Source organism: Oryza sativa, chromosome 2 (assembly GCF_034140825.1).
Source record: "Oryza sativa Japonica Group chromosome 2, ASM3414082v1".
NCBI lineage: Eukaryota > Viridiplantae > Streptophyta > Magnoliopsida > Poales > Poaceae > Oryza > Oryza sativa.
This window is the reverse complement of record NC_089036.1, coordinates 33,985,649-34,002,534: the sequence shown is the minus strand read 5'-3', so window position 1 is coordinate 34,002,534 and position 16,886 is coordinate 33,985,649. Positions and strand designations below refer to the sequence as shown.

The following is a 16,886-nucleotide window of genomic DNA, read 5'->3' as shown; positions in this document are numbered from 1 at the left end:
TTCTCTCTTTCCAAGCCTTTCTAGTAATTAAGATTACGGACTCGTGCGTCAAAAATTTCCGTTGAAACTTTTGCATGGAAACCCAAGAAGAGTATCACCAAGTTTCCATAACAATTGACAGATCTGGTTTCAGGTTTAACCGTCTGCGGACCATTTTTTTTCTAAACTTTTCGTAATCATTTGACCAACAAGTGGGGAGGTACTACACGCACGATCGAGAAAACACACCCAACATAGGAATTCAAACGACTCGCAAGAACAATGTTCATAGTACGATAATAGTACAGATGCCAAATATGAGATTTCGGAAGGGTCAAATCCAAATAGTGCCCTTTGCCTGGCCCGTCCGGTCCCACCCTGCCAGTAGCACATACCCACACACATGCTTCAACGTCAAATAATCTCTCTCCGTCTCCCCCCCCCCCCCCCCCCCCCCCTCCTCCCCTTTTCCCAGTTGAGTTGCACACGCACGCACGCCTCGCCACCCCTGCCTTTTTTTACATGACGACTTGAGTGAATCGCCTCACCTCACCTCACCTGATCGATCAGCCAAACTAACCGCACCAAGCCAGCAACCACTCGAGCACTCGCGGCTAAACCTATAACAAACCGGCGCCCCCGTAGCGTAGCTATACGGCGTACACCACGCGCGCGGAGTTGCAGACATGAGAGCCTACTCGGCGACGGCGGCCGCGGCGGCGGTGGCGTCGCTGCCGTCGGCCGCGCCGCCGCTGACTCCCGACGCGGCGGCGGTGCTGTCACGCGCCGCGGCGGACGCGTCGAGGCGGCGGCACGCGCACACCACGCCGCTGCACGCGGCGGCCGCGCTGCTGTCCGGCCCGGCGCCGCTGCTCCGCGACGCCTGCGTGGCGGGCCTCGCGTCGCCGCACCCGCTCCGGTGCCGCGCGCTCGACCTCTGCTTCGCCGTCGCGCTCGACCGCCTCCCGACGTCCACGGAGCACCAGCACCACCACGCGGCGCCGCCGCTCTCCAACGCGCTCGCCGCCGCGCTCAAGCGGGCGTACGCGCACCACCGCCGCATCGGCAGCGGCGTGGTCGAGGCGGACGACCACCGCGTCGGCGTGCCGCACCTCGTGCTCGCCATCCTCGACGACCCCTCCGTCGCCCGCGTCATGCGCGAGGCATCCTTCTCCAGCACCGCCGTCAAGGCCGCCATGCTGCGCTCCCTCTCCGACCCCGCCGCCCCCGACTCCGGCGTCTACGTCAACGCCAGAGTGCTGCACCGGCAGGTGTCCCACCGGGAGGAGGAGGTGAACAAGGTGGTGGAAGTTCTCAAGCGGGGCAAGAAGCGCAACCCGGTGCTCGTCGGCGACACGGTGGACGTGGACGCCGTGGTACAAGAGGTTGTCACCATGATACAGAGGCAACGGCTCGGCAATGCGCGAGTCATCTCCTTCCAGAGAGAATTCGGCGACCTGGTCGATCTCGACAGGGCGGAGCTCGCCGCCAAGATCAAGGAGCTCGGCGAGGCGATAAGATCGGAGCTACTCTCGCCGGCGTCCAGGAGCGCCGGCGTCGTCGTCAACCTCGGCAACCTGCAGTGGCTCGTCGAGGAGAGATGCGTGGCCCCCGGCGAGCAAGAGAAGCGGAGGGACGTGGTGCTCGACACGGCGCGCGCCGCCGTGGCCGAGATGGCGCGCATCCTGAGGCAGTCCGGCGAGCGCGAGCACCGCGTCTGGGTGATCGGCACGGCGACGTGCGCCACGTATCTCAAGTGCCAGGTGTACCACCCGTCGCTGGAGAGCGAGTGGGACCTCCAGGCCGTGCCCATCACGCCGCGACCGCCGCCGCCGCCGCCGTCATCGCTCGGCCTCTCGCCGAGGTTTGCATCCGTGACAAACACAGCATACTGCCTCCATCATCAACCTCGCCTTTTTTTCCACGACGATAACGATGTGTTTGTGTTCTCTTTGTGTTTTACAGTGTTAATGGAGTTAACAGAGGCATCCTGAGCAGCTCGGTGGAGGTGTTGTCATCGGCGATGACCACCAGTGCAATGCAAAGCAGGTCGCCGAGCCTGTGCAGCGCCTGCCTCGACGGCTACGAGCGCGAGCGCGCCGACATGGCGTCGTCGCCGGGCTGCGGCGCGCTCCATGCCACGGAGCAGCCCATGTCGCAGTGGCTGCAGATCGGGACGCCGAGCAGCGCACGGCCACCGTTCGACCGCGCGCAGGTTGGTTCGGTTTGGTTTTTTTGCCGCGCACGACAACGACAAACTAAGCCGCGTCGTGTTCCGTCGCCGTGAGCAGCGCATTGACGTGCGGAATCTCTCTCTCTGTGTCTGTCGCTTTGCAGGACAAGGCGCGGGAGGCTGACGAGCTGCGACGTCGGTGGCTCGACCGGTGCGCGCAGCTGCACTCCCACGGCGGCGGCGGCTGCGGCGGTGGCCGGCCGTCGTCGATGGTCACTTGCTCGGAATGGAACGGCGCAAGCGTCCTCGCCAACATGCAGGCTATACCAGTAAGGCCGCCGCCACCGGCGGCCGCGGCGGCGCCTGCCGCCGCGGTGGACACCGACCTCGCGCTTGGGCCGGCGGCATCAACGGCGTCGAGGCCACCGGCGTACTGTGACACCGACGAGAAGCTGCTCGTGAAACGGCTCACGGAGGCGGTGCGATGGCAACCCGAGGCTGCTGCCGCTGTTGCCGCTGCGATCACGAAGGCCAGGTCCGGCGAGCGGAAGCGGCGTGGCATGGGGCCCACCAGGGCCGACACGTGGGTCCTCTTCTCCGGCCATGACGTGGCCGGGAAGACGAAGATGGCGGAGGCGCTGTCCATGTCGGTCTTTGGCACGAACGCCGTCGCGCTGCGCCTCGCCGGCAACGGCGGCGAGCCCATCGCGTCGTGCCGCGGCCGGACGGCGCTGGACTGTGTGGCCGACGCCATACGTGCCAACCCGCTGCGTGTCATCGTGCTCGACGGATTCGACCACCACGACGACGACAGAGTCGTGCAGGCGTCCATACTACGCGCCGTCGAGTCCGGCCGCCTCGTGGACTCGCGCGGCCGGGACGTCGCCCTCGGCGAAGCCATCTTCGTCGTCATGTCGCTGGACGACACGAGGCGGTGCCAAGAGGATCATCAGTTCACCGACTCGCCATGGAACCTTGAGCTCCGAGTCCGGAACAACGCACGGAAGCGGAGGCCGGAGCCGCAGCCGCTCGACGGCGCCGGCGACCGGCGGTTGAAACCGCGCAAAGACTCGCCTCCGCTTCACCTTGACCTGAACCTGTCCATGTGCGAGGATCACACCGACGACGACGACAGCGGCGGCGAGGAATCCCGGAACTCGTCCAGTGACCTAACGGTGGAGCACGAGCAGGAGTACGGCCAACCCGCCGCTGCCGCCGCCAAGTTCTCGGCTCCGTCGAGCTTCTCCGAGCTCACCAAAGCCGTGGATGCAACGGTGGTGTTCAAGCCCGTCGACTTCGGGCCGCTCAAACGGAGCGTCTCCGACGTGGTCTCGGCGAAGCTCGGGGACGCCGCCGGCGCCGGCGCCGGTTTGTCCGTACACGTCGACGACGGCGTGCTGGACAGGCTGGCCGGCGCGGCGTGGACGGCGGGAGAGTCAGCCACGTCGTTGGAGGCGTGGGCCGACGAGGTGCTGTGCCCTACCATACGGCAGCTGAAACGTAGCTTGAGCGCCAACGATGTCGACGGCGCGACGACGGTGAGCTTGTCGGCGGTGGAAGGCAGCGGCGGCCGCCGGAGGAAGGACGGCGAGGTGTTCCCGACGTCGGTGACCGTCGCCGTCGACGGAAACTGATGACGCAGTCCACCTGGCATGCATGCACGTGTTTACTCTTTTTTTTTGGGTTAAATTGGTCATCAATATGATCATCATCATTTTGTACATTAGTACATGTAAATGTTCAGCTGTCAGAAGTTAGAGATGTACGGGGCTAGGAAGGAGTAGTTGTTTTGATAATCACATTTTGGATTCATTTCAACAAGACAAGCATGCATGGGTCCCTTAATATTTGCCGGTCCTTATTATCATTGACCTACCAACTATGCATGCATGGACCAAAGAGTGTCATCTTGTAGCTAGCAGTCGTTCGTGACGTTTAGTCAGCAACCTAATGAATTGGAACAAAGACGTTTCGGCGTGCATTTTTGGTGATTTCTTAACTAGTTAAATGATGGAGGATACATCAATATATATATATATATATATATGCAATATTTCAAGGTTAAGGATTTGATAAGTACTGTTATATTGGGGTAATGGCATGTATATGTAGGGGGCATGTAGTAACGACCCTAACGTATTACACGTCACTCTAGGTTTGGTTATTCACAGCGTTTTGCCATCTTTTGCAATTTTTTCTTGCACAAACCACCTTAACCACCTGCAAACTGACACGACATTTCATGTTAAAAACCTATCCAGATACTGCATATCAGTAGAGCCCAAGTCCCATGCATGCAATGTACAGTCATATACTGGCTAGTATTTGATGATTGCCTGTACGAATGCAGGCAATGCTAACAGAGCTCTTACACATAAGGTTCACAACCCATACAGTCCCATGTACGAACTAGCCTGTTTATACACACTCCTACTACCTGCCATGGACTCACTGAATACATGCCAAATGCAAGTCCTGTACACCTCTGCACACATACACAGTGACACAGACACACACACACAGATCGATCGAGCCCAATGCTTTCTGCAGGACATTCCTGAATCCTAGCTAAAACGAGTGCAAGCAAGAAGCAACTGTATGCCATGCATGCCAGTAGTACATTACATACAACCTATCAGCAGCTGGTAAAAAAAAAAATTCAGTAGCCGCCCGAGGTAGAAAGAGAGAGGAGCTAGGTAGATCATCAAAGGTGGTCAAAAAAGGGCATGTCCCGCGTATGCGATGCCGTCTCGGATGCCGGCAAGCGACGACGACGACGAAGACGTCGTCCGAAAAGAAGCTAAGCTAGGCAGTGTATGCTATGTTGTACGTATGCAGCAGCAGCAAGCAGAGCTAGCGCACGCCGGCCGGTAGCTGCCGCCGCTTTAGCCAAAAAGACGCGAGTTGATCCAAAAAAATGAGGAAAAGTTACTGCGGCGAGACCATGCCGTAACTAATCACCTTTTAACCCCGCCCGGGTTAATCTATTGTTCGGTAGTACATCTGCCATAATCAGCTTGGAGAGGACTACTAGGATTTTTACAGTTTCACACCCATCTTCCTCTCTTGTCGTCAGTGAACCCGGTCGTACGGCTGGAATATTTGGCTTTGTGCGTATATAGGAGTACGTCTTTTCATGGAAGATACTGCTGTATCACGCTCGATTCTTCAGTTTCTTGATTGATCAGAGCAACCCAGCAGAAATTCTACCCCAGATTTAATTTTCATGATGATTAGTACATACCTCCATGATTGACTAATCTTCATAAGGGCATTTCTATCTTAATTAGGAAAGAGAATGCAGCGATAATCATATTATTGCTGGGGAGTTGTATTTGGTTAAGTGCTTCAGGGTAATTAAAACTCCTGTTTAGTTAATTAATTTAATCATGTACCCACTGACCAATGTTATCCTCTAGGAATGCATGCACACACAAGAATAAGTATGTCGTTACAATATGATATCTTGCAGTACATTTCGTTCTCGTGAGGTGAAATGGAAGGGAATAGATGGAATGATGATTTGTCGCCGTGCCAAAATTCCCCTCTGGTAAAGAGAGCAGTTGGTAATTAATTAGCTAACAGTAGTTAGTGATCACTAGTAGACGCCTGAGACAAAATGGTTGCATGTTTAGGGATAAGGGCCAGAGGACAAATGCACTGAAAGCTAAAGTTTCGTTATAACTACTCTCTGCTACGGCCTCTGAAGTCTGAAAGTGCATGTATTAATTAAGAAAAGCTCTCAGCTCAGCTGGCCCATTTGCCATCTTCTGCGTATCGTCTACTGTACATCTATTAACCAGTAAATAATATGTGAAATCATGCTCGCATAATCAAAAACCAACTCTATAAAGTGTCTACTGAATGCTGATAAAGTACTAGTATAATTAAGCTGGAGGGTGTTGTGGTAACCAGTTTCAGAGCATAATTCCCAATAAACTAAGACACAAATGGTAAATTGTGATCATTTGTTAGGACATATCACTACAACAAATATGGTCTTTTAGGACGAAAAGTTATTGTGAAGCAATGCAAAGTTATTGCCAACAAATCTCTGAATCAAGATAGTGACGTGCTGGTAAACTTGTATCTTTCTGAAAGTCTCAAAGAATCAGTCACCATAAGCTTATCCCTTGGTAGTAGGTGCAATGAGCTCTGAGTGGGAGGAGAATAGATGGACAGACAAGCATTGCAGCAGGAGCAGCAGCAAAGTGGATCGATAGCTAGATGCCAGGGACAAAATTGCTGCATGTTTAGGGATAAGGGCCAGAGGACAAAATAGCGGCACGTTAAGCAGGTAACTACCTTAGCTAGAGCTTAGCTTTTCTTTGCCTTTGCCATTGCCAATGCAACCCAGCATCTCACTGCAGCAGTGTGGGGGGGCTCACTGGGAGTGGGAGATAAAGTGGTAAATTATACCCCTCCCTGCTTTGGTGGTTTGGCCACAGCTTATGAACTATAGCAGCTGAGTTAGCAGAACAGATAGAGGAGAAAGAATCAAAGACGAAGCTGCAACACTGCATTGCACTGCACTGCACTACTGCAGCCATCCTCCACGCACTCCGTTTCAATTTCTGCGCCATCAAAGTCCGAGCCGGTGCTGCTGCACTGGCATGGGCAACGGCAGCTTTGCTTCTTAATTTTCCACTGCTTGCCCCCACAGGATTCAGTGCCATGCCATTGCCAATTTACCATGCATTGCCTGGCCCCAAAATGTTGTGGTTGGTAGGATCGAGTCGCAACGATTAGCAGCAGACTTACTTCCTTCTAAAAATGAATAAAACAACTTCTCTCTGTAAATCTTGATGTACTATCTCTATTTCAAAATATAAACTTTTGAACGAATAAGACATACGCATTACTTATATATGTCCCATCTCTCAAAGACAAAGTTAAGGTTTTTGACAGGTACTTATCAAAATTTTTAGTGTGTATATTCATACCTACGTAGAGATATCAAAATTCCCAATAAAAGATGTGATACCTCCCGATATGTTTTTAAGAACTGTAAAATCATTTTATCTAGTGAAATTAACATTTTTTTGTGATAGAGGGAGTACTGCATGCCTACAGCGACGACAGTGGCAAAAGCAGCAGCAGATGCAACATGTATTGTACAGCTACAACTCCAGAATACGTAGTGCCCAGTGCTTACTGTTTGGTGTTCAGTGAGCTGGGGCCAGCGGCTTCTTCAGGAGTCGCTCTCACACAGATAGATGCAAACAGGCAGTGCGAGAATTAACGCTGCGTGGGTCAGATTGGATGTCGAGGAATAGTAATGTGAAATTGATTGAGGCCCTTCTACTCTCTTTTTTTCTTTAAAGTTGGTGACAGTGTATGATTGTTACTATTTATGTCGGCTAATATTGTTTTCAAAATTATCTGGTTGTGGTCAGTGGATGATGGTTACATATGCAATGCGACGTTCTAGATAGTATTTCAAATTTTACTAGCAAAAATACTGGTCAAAATTAACTTCTACCATGATAATAAATTTATGAAAATATCCATTTTACTCCCTCAAACTATTTTATCAAAGCATTTAACCCATTAAACTACTTTTCGACTTTTTTTTACACTCCTAAACTATTGAAATCGATTCACTTTACTCCTTAACGGTATTTGTTTCTTTTCCCTGCATAAGTTGTATTTTGTATAGAAACTTAATTGGATGATGATAGATGTATTACAACTTGCGTCCAGTCATTTAGAAGCAAATCGAACAGATAAAGGGGAATCACTATAAGTGTGGTGGTTAAGTCATGAGTCGATCCATCAAATTCAAACTATAGTGGTCACGAATATTACGAACACATAGATGTGCGTTCAATAGGATTTTAGTGAGTCTAAGGATTTACAGATGGTCTCTTTGAGTGTGTGTTAGTGATACATTAGCGGATATGTAAGTAAGGTGTGAGTGTATAGAGGTGTTTATGCGTGTGTTTCTTCTGTGTAATCGTAAAAATGAAAAAGAAAAAAAGCTGATGGTTTTTTTCACTCCTGGCATACTGTGGCTTTGGGGCCGATAAGTGGGCTAAATAGATGGGCCGAGCAAAACGGCCCAAGAAACGAAGAGGAGGATGAAATCATAGGTCCAGGGTAAAACCTTACCCAAATCCACACTGATCTCGTCATGGCAGCTCCAAATCCTTCTGCTACTATGGCGGCGGCGGCGGCGTCCACGCCGGCGAGGGCTTGGTGGCGGGCGGCTGCTCCGGCGAGTGCCTCAACTGCAGCTGTAAGCTGCTTCCGAGTTGGGGCCAAGAGCCTGTAAGACCTCCTCTCTCTAAGCTTCTTAGCTTTCAAGCTTAATTAGTGGGGTACTGGGGTTTCTTGTCGAAACATTGGGTTCTGGTAGTTTTTTAGCGTCGGGATACACGCCACTTTAGGGCAAAGGAGGTATCTTGTGTTCATGAATCTTGCTATCGGCTCGGAAATTGCATGCTTTGGGGGTGAAGTGCTTTGATTGACGCTAAGGAAGCAGGTTCCCCATCCGCTCAGTTCATCATCTCGTGGAACTGAACTGTACTAGACAAGAACAGTTCAAGTAAAATTCAAAGTTCAGTGTATAAATTGCTAGCATTTTTGCACTGAATTATGAAAATTCTATGCTGTTTTGGTGTTCTGAAGTGAATTTGGTGGCACGGGTGTCACACTTAGGAAGAGGCTGAATTCGAGTCCGAACTGAAGTGAAAATGCTGATTCCAAGATGCTATATTTCGTATCATGTGACACTAAATCGTTTCAACTTACTATAGCTAGCCAGCTAGGTCCAGTTTTGCTAAGTTCTCAATGCACTGGTTGAATCTAGTATTTACTCTATACTCATGCTTAAACAAAAATGTTTCAATAACGTTTTACTTTTCATGTGATTTACAACTAGATTGCTCAACTAGTCAAGTTACTTTCATTAGGTTCAAGTACTATATATCAGTCTTTTCTTCTTTTTTTCGAAAAGGCTAACGAAGGAGGTTGACGCTATATTATAAGCAGGAGAAAAAACCGAAAATCAGCAACAGAGTTGACTGTACATGCCAGGTTGCCGAAGCACATGTGAACACCAAAAACAAAACAATTAGGGCAATATTCTCGCTACGTGTTTAGCGCCACCCATTGACCAACTTCGTAGCTCATCCATTATGCAGTTGATCAGCTGTTAGATATCATTCTTCTCTACGCTTGTTCAGTTAGTCCTCACTCTAGTAGTGAGTAGTCAGTACTAGTGTACCTTATTCTAGTAGCTAGACAGTGACATCAACTTAACAAAATGTTTACTTTCAATGTTTTGCCTGGTCTTACCAAAATGCTTATGTACTTTCAACAAATTGCCTTGGTCAGTGTGCTTTAGTATGTTGTAATAATTTATATTCTCATTTCAACAGCACAGGGCTTCAGATGACAAGCACCCGCGCGAACAAAGTTCGGACAGTTCATGTCAAAAGCGGGGAGGCAGAAGGAAGTCCAAGCACAGAGAGCATCACCCGCGACGAGGAAACTCTGCAGCGTGACTTGCAAACAGCGATTCAGGAAGAAAACTATGCCCAGGCCGCGAAGCTCAGGGACGAGCTCCGAGTCCTCCAGGAGGACAGCAGGTCAGCAGTGCTGGCAGCGAATGCGCGGTTCTACAATGCCTTCAAGAACGGGGATCTTGTCGCAATGCACTCGGCATGGGCGAAGGGCGACCATGTGTACGTTGTTCATCCTTCGGCAGGCCGGATATCGGGCTACGACATGGTGATGCAGAGCTGGGAGATGGTGTGCGACGCGGACTACGAGTTCCCTCTCCAGATTGATCTGCAGGATGTTGAGGTCCATGTGAGAGGTGATCTTGGGTATGTGACCTGCCTGGAGCTGGTTAAGACCAAAGGGAGCAGCAGCTGGGGAAGGCAGGTTGCGACCAATGTGTTTGAGAAGGTTGATGGCAAATGGTTCATTTGTATCCACCATGCCTCTCACTTCGATGAGTGAGGCTGAATTTCTTGGAGAGAGGAAGAGCTGCAAGTGCAGATATGGCGTGAGGTTTTGCAGTACAGGCGTGAGACATATACTTCGCTGTTTTCTTAAGGTCCTTGATATGACCTTTTTGTAGAACCCTTTTTGTACCAATACTATCATCGAATGATGCTGCTATTTTGAGGAGTATTAGTAGTAGGTACAGACAACCAGAACCCTGATGGAATTGTAACTCGGCGTGGCTGAGATATTCGTCAGACTGTTAAGTCCCTTTTCCTACTGTTGTACGCTGCAATCTATCCGCGTGCAGATGTATTTTGCCAACAGATTTTTGCCGGTTGTTACAGCATCCAACCTGTTCATTGCTTTAGCTAACGTCGATTTGATGATGAAACTCCCCAAGGCTCGTGATCAGGGGCATCAAAAAGAATCATGCACATTGCAGGAAGCTGCAGTTGTAGGGGTTGCACAGGTTGAGCGACAATCAAACAGATTTTAAGAAAAACTCCAATGAACAAGATGAAATATGGAACCCTCGCACATCCATACAAACACACTTGCAAATATCAGCTGATATAGGAAATAGCTGCGAGTTCAGTTATTCTCGTCCAAGCAAAAATAGTACAGCTTAAGTTCAGGACACAGGATATGCGCAAACCAAAAGTACTATTTCAAGAGACATACTGATCGAACATTCATGAAAAGTATGTAACGCTTGCAGGGAGTAACAAAATTAATTTGGCCTTGGTGTTGCCCACTCAACACGAAGGATAAGGTTATCATAACCATAACCATTGAGCTTGCTGATAGCCTTCTCAGCGTCCTCTCTGTGAACAAAGTTGACGAAGCCGAACCCCCTGCTTGCTCCAGTCTTCTGATCCACCGCAACGTAGACACGGCTAACTGGACCAAATGTGCGGAATAGCTCAAGTAGGTCGGGTTCACGGGTGTCCTCTGATAGATTGGTCACACGGACAGAGTTCTCATCATTCCTACGCCTCATGTCATGTCCAACCCTATCAACAGCACCAGACCTCATGCTTGGAGGAACATATGCTCCCTTCACGGCGCCACCTGGAGGTCCAGAGCCATCAGCAGTGGGAGGCCTGTCCACAAAAGCTTCTGTCTGGGGAGCTAGATCCTTGTAGGGGCACTTTGAGGTCCAGTGATCACCCTTCTTCCCACAGGTTCTGCAAACCATGAGAACTGCACCACTCTTGCTTGCCAGTGGATCACCAGAAGCACTTGGTTCTTCAGCTTTGCTCCCTAAAATTAAATGAACAGTTAGCAAAGAAGAAGACAGGCATACACATTTACAAGACTAAAGCAAAGTTAGCTGAGCCTTTGGGGAAAAAAGGGAGAGGTTCTTCAGCTTTACTCTATAAAATTAAGTGACAGTTAGCAAACAAGAAGACAAAGGCATAAACATTTACAAGACTAAAGCAAAGTCAGCTAGTATAGATCATTTGGAACAAAAAAAATGAAGGATCTCAACAAGGCTGCACTCCACTAAGAAGATTTGTGTCGATGCATTAGAAGACCAAAAGCATTGGTTATAACAAGCATAACTAAATGTGACGATACTATGTACTTCGAAGATCAATTTGGTATAAGGACGACTGGACGAGGGCATGCACCCATGATAGATATCGAATTACCTATGCATAATTCTTGAACAACAAAACTAAAGATACAATGCCACTGCAATATGAAAATTCTATCATCAGACAATACGCATGACTAACACACCAAACCACAATCAATTACACAATACGCACATAATAGGTATTCACAAAAGAATTGTTTTCCTGATCCACCACTATCCAGTATTTTCAACACTTCTCTTAGGAAGAATAAAGACGTGTTAATCTGCATTATCGATGTCCCCTGTCTCAATATTCGATTAAAAACAACCGCAGCTTCTCTAAAGATCTAACTGAAACTTTACACTCAAGTCCAAAAATATTAACTTTGGACTCTTATTAATTTTCCACTCAATGTTAAAAATATTCAACCCCAGAATCGCTTCAAAATTAAACAAAACTTCAAATGACATTCTTGTGTCACCATAATTACCCATTTAAATACTCCTTTCAATACATGCAGATTAACTGCTCCTATAAAGCTCAATGATTAACATTATTGCACATTTCTTTCTACCTAGATGTGTGCCTGCAAATGATAAAACTGAAACCAAGCAAGCAAGAAAAATTATAACAGAGTCCTGACGTATGTAGTGTTCAAGGAAAGCAGCACCAGCTGTTTCCTAAATAGATCACCAGCCTCGATTCTATAATCTATCTCACATAGAGGAATAGACAGCACGAAACATTCCAATACATCGTGTCTAGTTCTGATGAAGATCGCGCACAACGATAAACAAATAATTCGATTCGAGAACACGTCAATCGACGCAGATCTGGACAGGAAGGGGGATGCACAAGAACAGTGACAACCTGGGGCGCGTGGGCGCTCAAGGACGATCTCCTCGGTGGACACCATGGTGAGCCGCGCGCCGACGTCCTCCTGCACGGCGTCGCCGAACTTGGGCCACGAGCGGCGCTCGATGGCGCTCTTGGAGAGGCGGGCGCGGGCGATCTTGCGGACGCGGAAGGTCCTGGTGACCTTCACCTTGTTCCCCTTGTCGTCGAAGCGATACTCGACCACCTTCTTGAACCCATTCTCGTCGGGCCCGGAGACCACGCGCGGCGGGAGCAGGAAGTCGAGGTCCCCCTCGTCGTCCTCCTCGAGCTCTCCCCACCTGATCTTCTGCGTCGCCACCTCCACGGCCATGGCGCTCTCTCCTCTCTCCGCTGCGTTCGCTAGGGTTTGCGGGGGCGGCGGCGTGGGAGGGAGAGAGTGGGGAAGAAGACCTCGGCGTAGGAATGGAAATGGAACGAGCGGCTCGGATCGTTTTGTGCGCCCCGATCTGTAAGGCGGTATCCACGTTGATGGGCTTTTTAGTCTACGGGCCGGATAAGTTAGGCCTCAGAGACATTCTATTGGGCCTAGTAATATTAGTGTTCTCACTAATTTGGATTTGTACACACATAACCAACCACCAACATTCAACCATGCAACTTCCTCAAAATATTATAACTGATGAAACCATTGATTCAACAAAATATCACACTAATCCAACACTATAGTATGAAACATGCAAAGCAGATAGTAGTAAGTATAATACTATGTTATCCCTCCGTTTCATATTATAAGTCGCTTTGACCATTTCTCTAGTTAAAACTTCCTAAGTTTAACCCAGTTTATAGAAAAAAATTAGCAACATCTATGACACCAAATTAGTTTCACTAAAACTAACATTTAGCATTTACAACTCAAGTTATATTTTTTCTATAAATTTAAATCAAACTTAATTTTTTATCTAGAAAAAATCAAAGCAACTTATAATATGATTGAAACGGATGGAATAGAAAATTTTAGTGCTAGTAAAGGCTAGTTGGGCCTTGGAGCAGCCCACTCGACATTAAGGATGAGGCTATCGTAGCCATAGCCATTGAGCTTAGCGATGGCCCTCTCGGCGTCCTCCCTGTAGACGAAGCTGAGGAAGCCGAACCCCCTGCTCTCCCCGGTCCGGTGATCCAACGCGACGTACGCGCGGGTGAGCGGGCCGAAGCTGCCGAACAGCTCGCGGAGGTCTTCCTCGCGGGTGTCCTCCGACAGGTTGGTGACGCGGACCGAGTTCTCGTCGTTCCTCCGCCGCATTTCCGACTCCCTCGGCTTCGGGGGCACGTACTTGCCCGGCCGGGATCCGCCGCCATTGTCGCCGCCAGAGTTGGGAGGAATATTGTTGTCGACGAGAGCGTCGAGCTGCAGAGGGGCGAAGTCCTTGTTGGGGCACTTGGATGTCCAGTGCTTGCCCTTGGCGTTGCAGATCCTGCAAACCATCAGCGCGGCGCCCTTGTCCAGTGCGGGGATGAGTGGATCTTCCGATTTGCTCCCTGCAGTGTAGAACAGTTAGCGAATAAAGATTTGCATGCAGAATTGGGTGTATGTTTAGAATTTATATTCCTCGGATAGATATTCTATACATGAATAGTTTAAATATCACACTGTATTTTTAGAACGGATCGGAATTGCTACAAAACTTAGTATCCCTTTTATGTCGAAAAGAAAAGGAATTAGTATATCCTTTGTTCAGTCTCAGATATACTACATGGCCTAGTCTAAATAGATCTGTAACACGTATCTATACACGGCTAACATGAAAAAGACAAATTCAAAAAAAAAAACGATCAATCCATTGTTGCAGATTGATCTAGCAAAGTTGCAATTAACGAGCAACGTATATACGTAGTACTAGTGAAGAAGAGACTACTGCTATACCTGGTGCGCTTGGACGCTCGAGAACGATCTCCTCGGGGGAGACCACGGTGAGGCGCGCGCCGGCGTCGTCGTTGTGCGCGGCGTCGCCGAACTTGGCCCAGCCGCGGCGCTCGGCGGCGCGCTTGGTGACGCGCGTGCGCGCGACCTCGCGGACGCGGGTGGTGGTGGTCACCCGCACCGCTTTCCCCTCCTCGTTGAGCCGGTACTCGACGGTTTTCTTGATCCCGTTCTCGTCCGGCCCGATGACCACGCGGGGCGGGAGCTGCAGGGCGCTGAGGCCGCCGCCGCCGCCGCCGCCGTAGTCGTCGTCCTCGTCGAGGTCGCTCCACCGCATCGTCTGGTGCTTAGCCGTCGTCGCCGCCATGATTCCGTTCCGGGGAGCTCTTCTGCGATGGTTGTGCGACGTAACACGATGCACCGGGAGTTATCACGTAGGGTTTGTTAGGAGGAATCGTGGTCTAGGATTCTGGTGCTTTTATAAAGGAAGGGGAGAGATCGGATGTGACACGGTGTTGCGGCCCGGCCCAATAGGGATTCTGGTCGGTTTCGCTAGAAATCAGGCGTGACCGCGTGAGAAAAGGGAAGGAAAAGGCATAAGATCATCCGAGGTCCCTTAACTTACCGAATCCGATTTTCATCCTTCAACCGAAAAACCAGATACAACAGGTCCATCAACTGTCAAAACCGGTGCAATATATGTCCATGGCGGTGGTTTAGATGGTGGTTTTCGCTGACGTGGCACCTACGTGACTATTTAGACTCAGTCTTGGTAATAACGTGGCGCTTACTTGGCAATTTGATTTAGAAAATATTAAAAATTAGGAACCCACATGTCAGTTAAAAAAATAGATTTAAAATGATGGGACCCACGTGTCATTCTCACCTTCCTCTTCTTCCTCCTCTCTCCCCCAACTCCCTGTATTCACTCTCTCTCCCCTCTCCTCTGTCCTCTCCGCCGGGTGACGCCGGGCGAGGAGGGGCGGCGCCGTTCTGCTGCGCATCGCGGGCGGAGCGGCCGACGGAGTGTTGCTGCCGCGCTCGCCGGCGACCTCGTCCTCTGCCTCCCTTTCTCCTCCCTCTGGGCAAGGGTGTTCTGAACGTGTACGACCTGAGCAACAGCCTCGCGCGGCAGCTCTCCACCTCCTTCCTCCGCAAGCCAATCGAGGCCATCTGGTGAGTAAATCCTGTTCCAGATCTGTTTGTTTATTCTGGTCTAAACGATTTGGATTTTTGGATTTGGGTTTGGCTCAATCTGATTTGTTGTGTAGGCATACGGGCGTGCTGGTGTACGGGAACAAGTACTTGTACGGCGGCGGGATCCAGTCGCTGCCGGTGGGGAGGACACCGTACGGGCGGCCGGTGCGGGTGGTGGAGCCGGGCGTGACGCACATCCCACGTTAGGTGTTCGAGGACTTCCTCCGTGAGAACTTCAGCAACGAGTGGCGCAACTCCTCGTCGGCGCCGGCACCACCGACTACACCCTCAACCTCCCCGGCGAGGTGATGTCCAGACCCATGGCGGGCGGAGCGGCCGACGGAGTGGAGCTGCCGCGCTCGCCGGCGACCTCCTCCCCCGGCCACCTCCGCCGCCCGTGGCCTGCTGCCGCCGGCGCTCCGCCTGCCCCTCCGCTCACCCCGCGGTCTGCCGCCGCCCCGCCGCTCCACCCGTCCCTCCGCTCCGCCACCACTCCGCCGGCTGTGAGGCGAGCGCCGTGGCGCGAGAAGCGCCCGAAGACGGCGCGATGAGGAAGAAGAGGGAGAGCGTGGAGCACCGCCTTGCCCCTCGCCTGATCCGGCCGCCGCCGCTCCGCCGGCCTGCTCCGGCCGCGGCTCGCCCCACCCGTCGCTTGCTCCGGCCGGGAGAGAGAGAGGATTTATTTTGTGTGTAGCTGACATATGGGTCCCACGATTTTTATTATTTTTTGAGATATAAAATTGCCACCTAAGCGTCACGTCAATGTCACATGAGATGAAGACCAAGTCAAAGAAGCCATGTAGGCGTCACGTCGGCCAAAACCGGACTGACCGAGGGATCTTGTTTGCCCGGTTTTCGTAAGTTGAGGGACGGGTCATACCCGGTTTTGCAGTTAAGAGACGAAAGTCGGACTGACCGACAAATTGAAGGACCTAAAGTGAACTTATTCCGAAGGAAAAACGGTCAAAGCGCGTGCGGCTGTTGGGCCGCGCGGGCAGCTAGGCGTGCCTGGGCTGGTCTCTGACCGTCTGACGCCTGTTGGCGGAGTTCGCGTTCTGCGCGGTCCAGCCGAAACCAGCATGCCGTACTAGTCTTTTATAGGAAAAAGTACATCAAACGTCCCTCAAGTTGTCATCGGGTTACAAAATCGTCTCCTAACCACACAAAACTGTTCACTTTAAATCATTCGGTGGTTTTGGCCCTGGTTTTATCTGGCGCGTGGGACCCACGTGGGTCCCACATG

The 16,886-nt window shown here is 50.8% G+C and overlaps 4 protein-coding genes and 1 non-coding gene across 5 annotated transcripts; 3 read left to right on the top strand and 2 right to left on the bottom strand.

Annotated features, from left to right (window-relative positions):
- Positions 1 to 449: 449 nt before the first annotated feature.
- On the top strand, positions 450 to 3,951 carry LOC4330965 (protein SMAX1-like). The gene is made up of 3 exons (XM_015768182.3): positions 450 to 1,843; positions 1,945 to 2,194; positions 2,317 to 3,951. The coding sequence occupies exons 1-3, from the start codon at positions 666 to 668 to the stop codon at positions 3,784 to 3,786; spliced, it is 2,898 nt and encodes a 965-aa protein (XP_015623668.1). The 5' UTR covers positions 450 to 665; the 3' UTR covers positions 3,787 to 3,951.
- A 4,314-nt stretch (positions 3,952 to 8,265) lies between these two features.
- Positions 8,266 to 10,454, top strand: LOC4330964 (uncharacterized). The gene is made up of 2 exons (XM_015771032.3): positions 8,266 to 8,422; positions 9,535 to 10,454. The coding sequence occupies exons 1-2, from the start codon at positions 8,286 to 8,288 to the stop codon at positions 10,118 to 10,120; spliced, it is 723 nt and encodes a 240-aa protein (XP_015626518.1). The 5' UTR covers positions 8,266 to 8,285; the 3' UTR covers positions 10,121 to 10,454.
- Positions 10,455 to 10,662: 208 nt separating this feature from the next.
- Positions 10,663 to 12,992, bottom strand: LOC4330963 (uncharacterized). Its single transcript, XM_015771030.2, has 2 exons — positions 12,562 to 12,992; positions 10,663 to 11,371 (listed from the first exon to the last, which is right to left on the bottom strand). Exons 1-2 carry the CDS (start codon positions 12,896 to 12,898, stop codon positions 10,839 to 10,841), a joined length of 870 nt encoding a protein of 289 aa, XP_015626516.1. The 5' UTR covers positions 12,899 to 12,992; the 3' UTR covers positions 10,663 to 10,838.
- A 315-nt stretch (positions 12,993 to 13,307) lies between these two features.
- On the bottom strand, positions 13,308 to 14,891 carry LOC4330962 (uncharacterized). The gene is made up of 2 exons (XM_015769576.3): positions 14,450 to 14,891; positions 13,308 to 14,064 (listed from the first exon to the last, which is right to left on the bottom strand). The coding sequence occupies exons 1-2, from the start codon at positions 14,811 to 14,813 to the stop codon at positions 13,559 to 13,561; spliced, it is 870 nt and encodes a 289-aa protein (XP_015625062.1). The 5' UTR covers positions 14,814 to 14,891; the 3' UTR covers positions 13,308 to 13,558.
- A 450-nt stretch (positions 14,892 to 15,341) lies between these two features.
- On the top strand, positions 15,342 to 16,400 carry LOC112937883 (uncharacterized). Its single transcript, XR_010739054.1, has 2 exons — positions 15,342 to 15,622; positions 15,718 to 16,400. It is a non-coding gene; the product is annotated as an uncharacterized protein (transcript).
- Positions 16,401 to 16,886: the final 486 nt, after the last annotated feature.

Coding starts and splice junctions, on each gene's coding strand:
- LOC4330965 (XM_015768182.3), top strand. CDS start 666: ATGAGAGCCTACTCGGCGACGGCGGCCGCGGCGGCGGTGGCGTCGCTG. Junction 1,844..1,944: donor TCGCTCGGCCTCTCGCCGAG/GTTTGCATCCGT, acceptor TGTGTTTTACAG/TGTTAATGGAGTTAACAGAG. Junction 2,195..2,316: donor CACCGTTCGACCGCGCGCAG/GTTGGTTCGGTT, acceptor GTCGCTTTGCAG/GACAAGGCGCGGGAGGCTGA.
- LOC4330964 (XM_015771032.3), top strand. CDS start 8,286: ATGGCAGCTCCAAATCCTTCTGCTACTATGGCGGCGGCGGCGGCGTCC. Junction 8,423..9,534: donor CGAGTTGGGGCCAAGAGCCT/GTAAGACCTCCT, acceptor TCATTTCAACAG/CACAGGGCTTCAGATGACAA.
- LOC4330963 (XM_015771030.2), bottom strand. CDS start 12,898: ATGGCCGTGGAGGTGGCGACGCAGAAGATCAGGTGGGGAGAGCTCGAG. Junction 11,372..12,561: donor TGAGCGCCCACGCGCCCCAG/GTTGTCACTGTT, acceptor ATTTAATTTTAG/GGAGCAAAGCTGAAGAACCA.
- LOC4330962 (XM_015769576.3), bottom strand. CDS start 14,813: ATGGCGGCGACGACGGCTAAGCACCAGACGATGCGGTGGAGCGACCTC. Junction 14,065..14,449: donor CGAGCGTCCAAGCGCACCAG/GTATAGCAGTAG, acceptor TCTACACTGCAG/GGAGCAAATCGGAAGATCCA.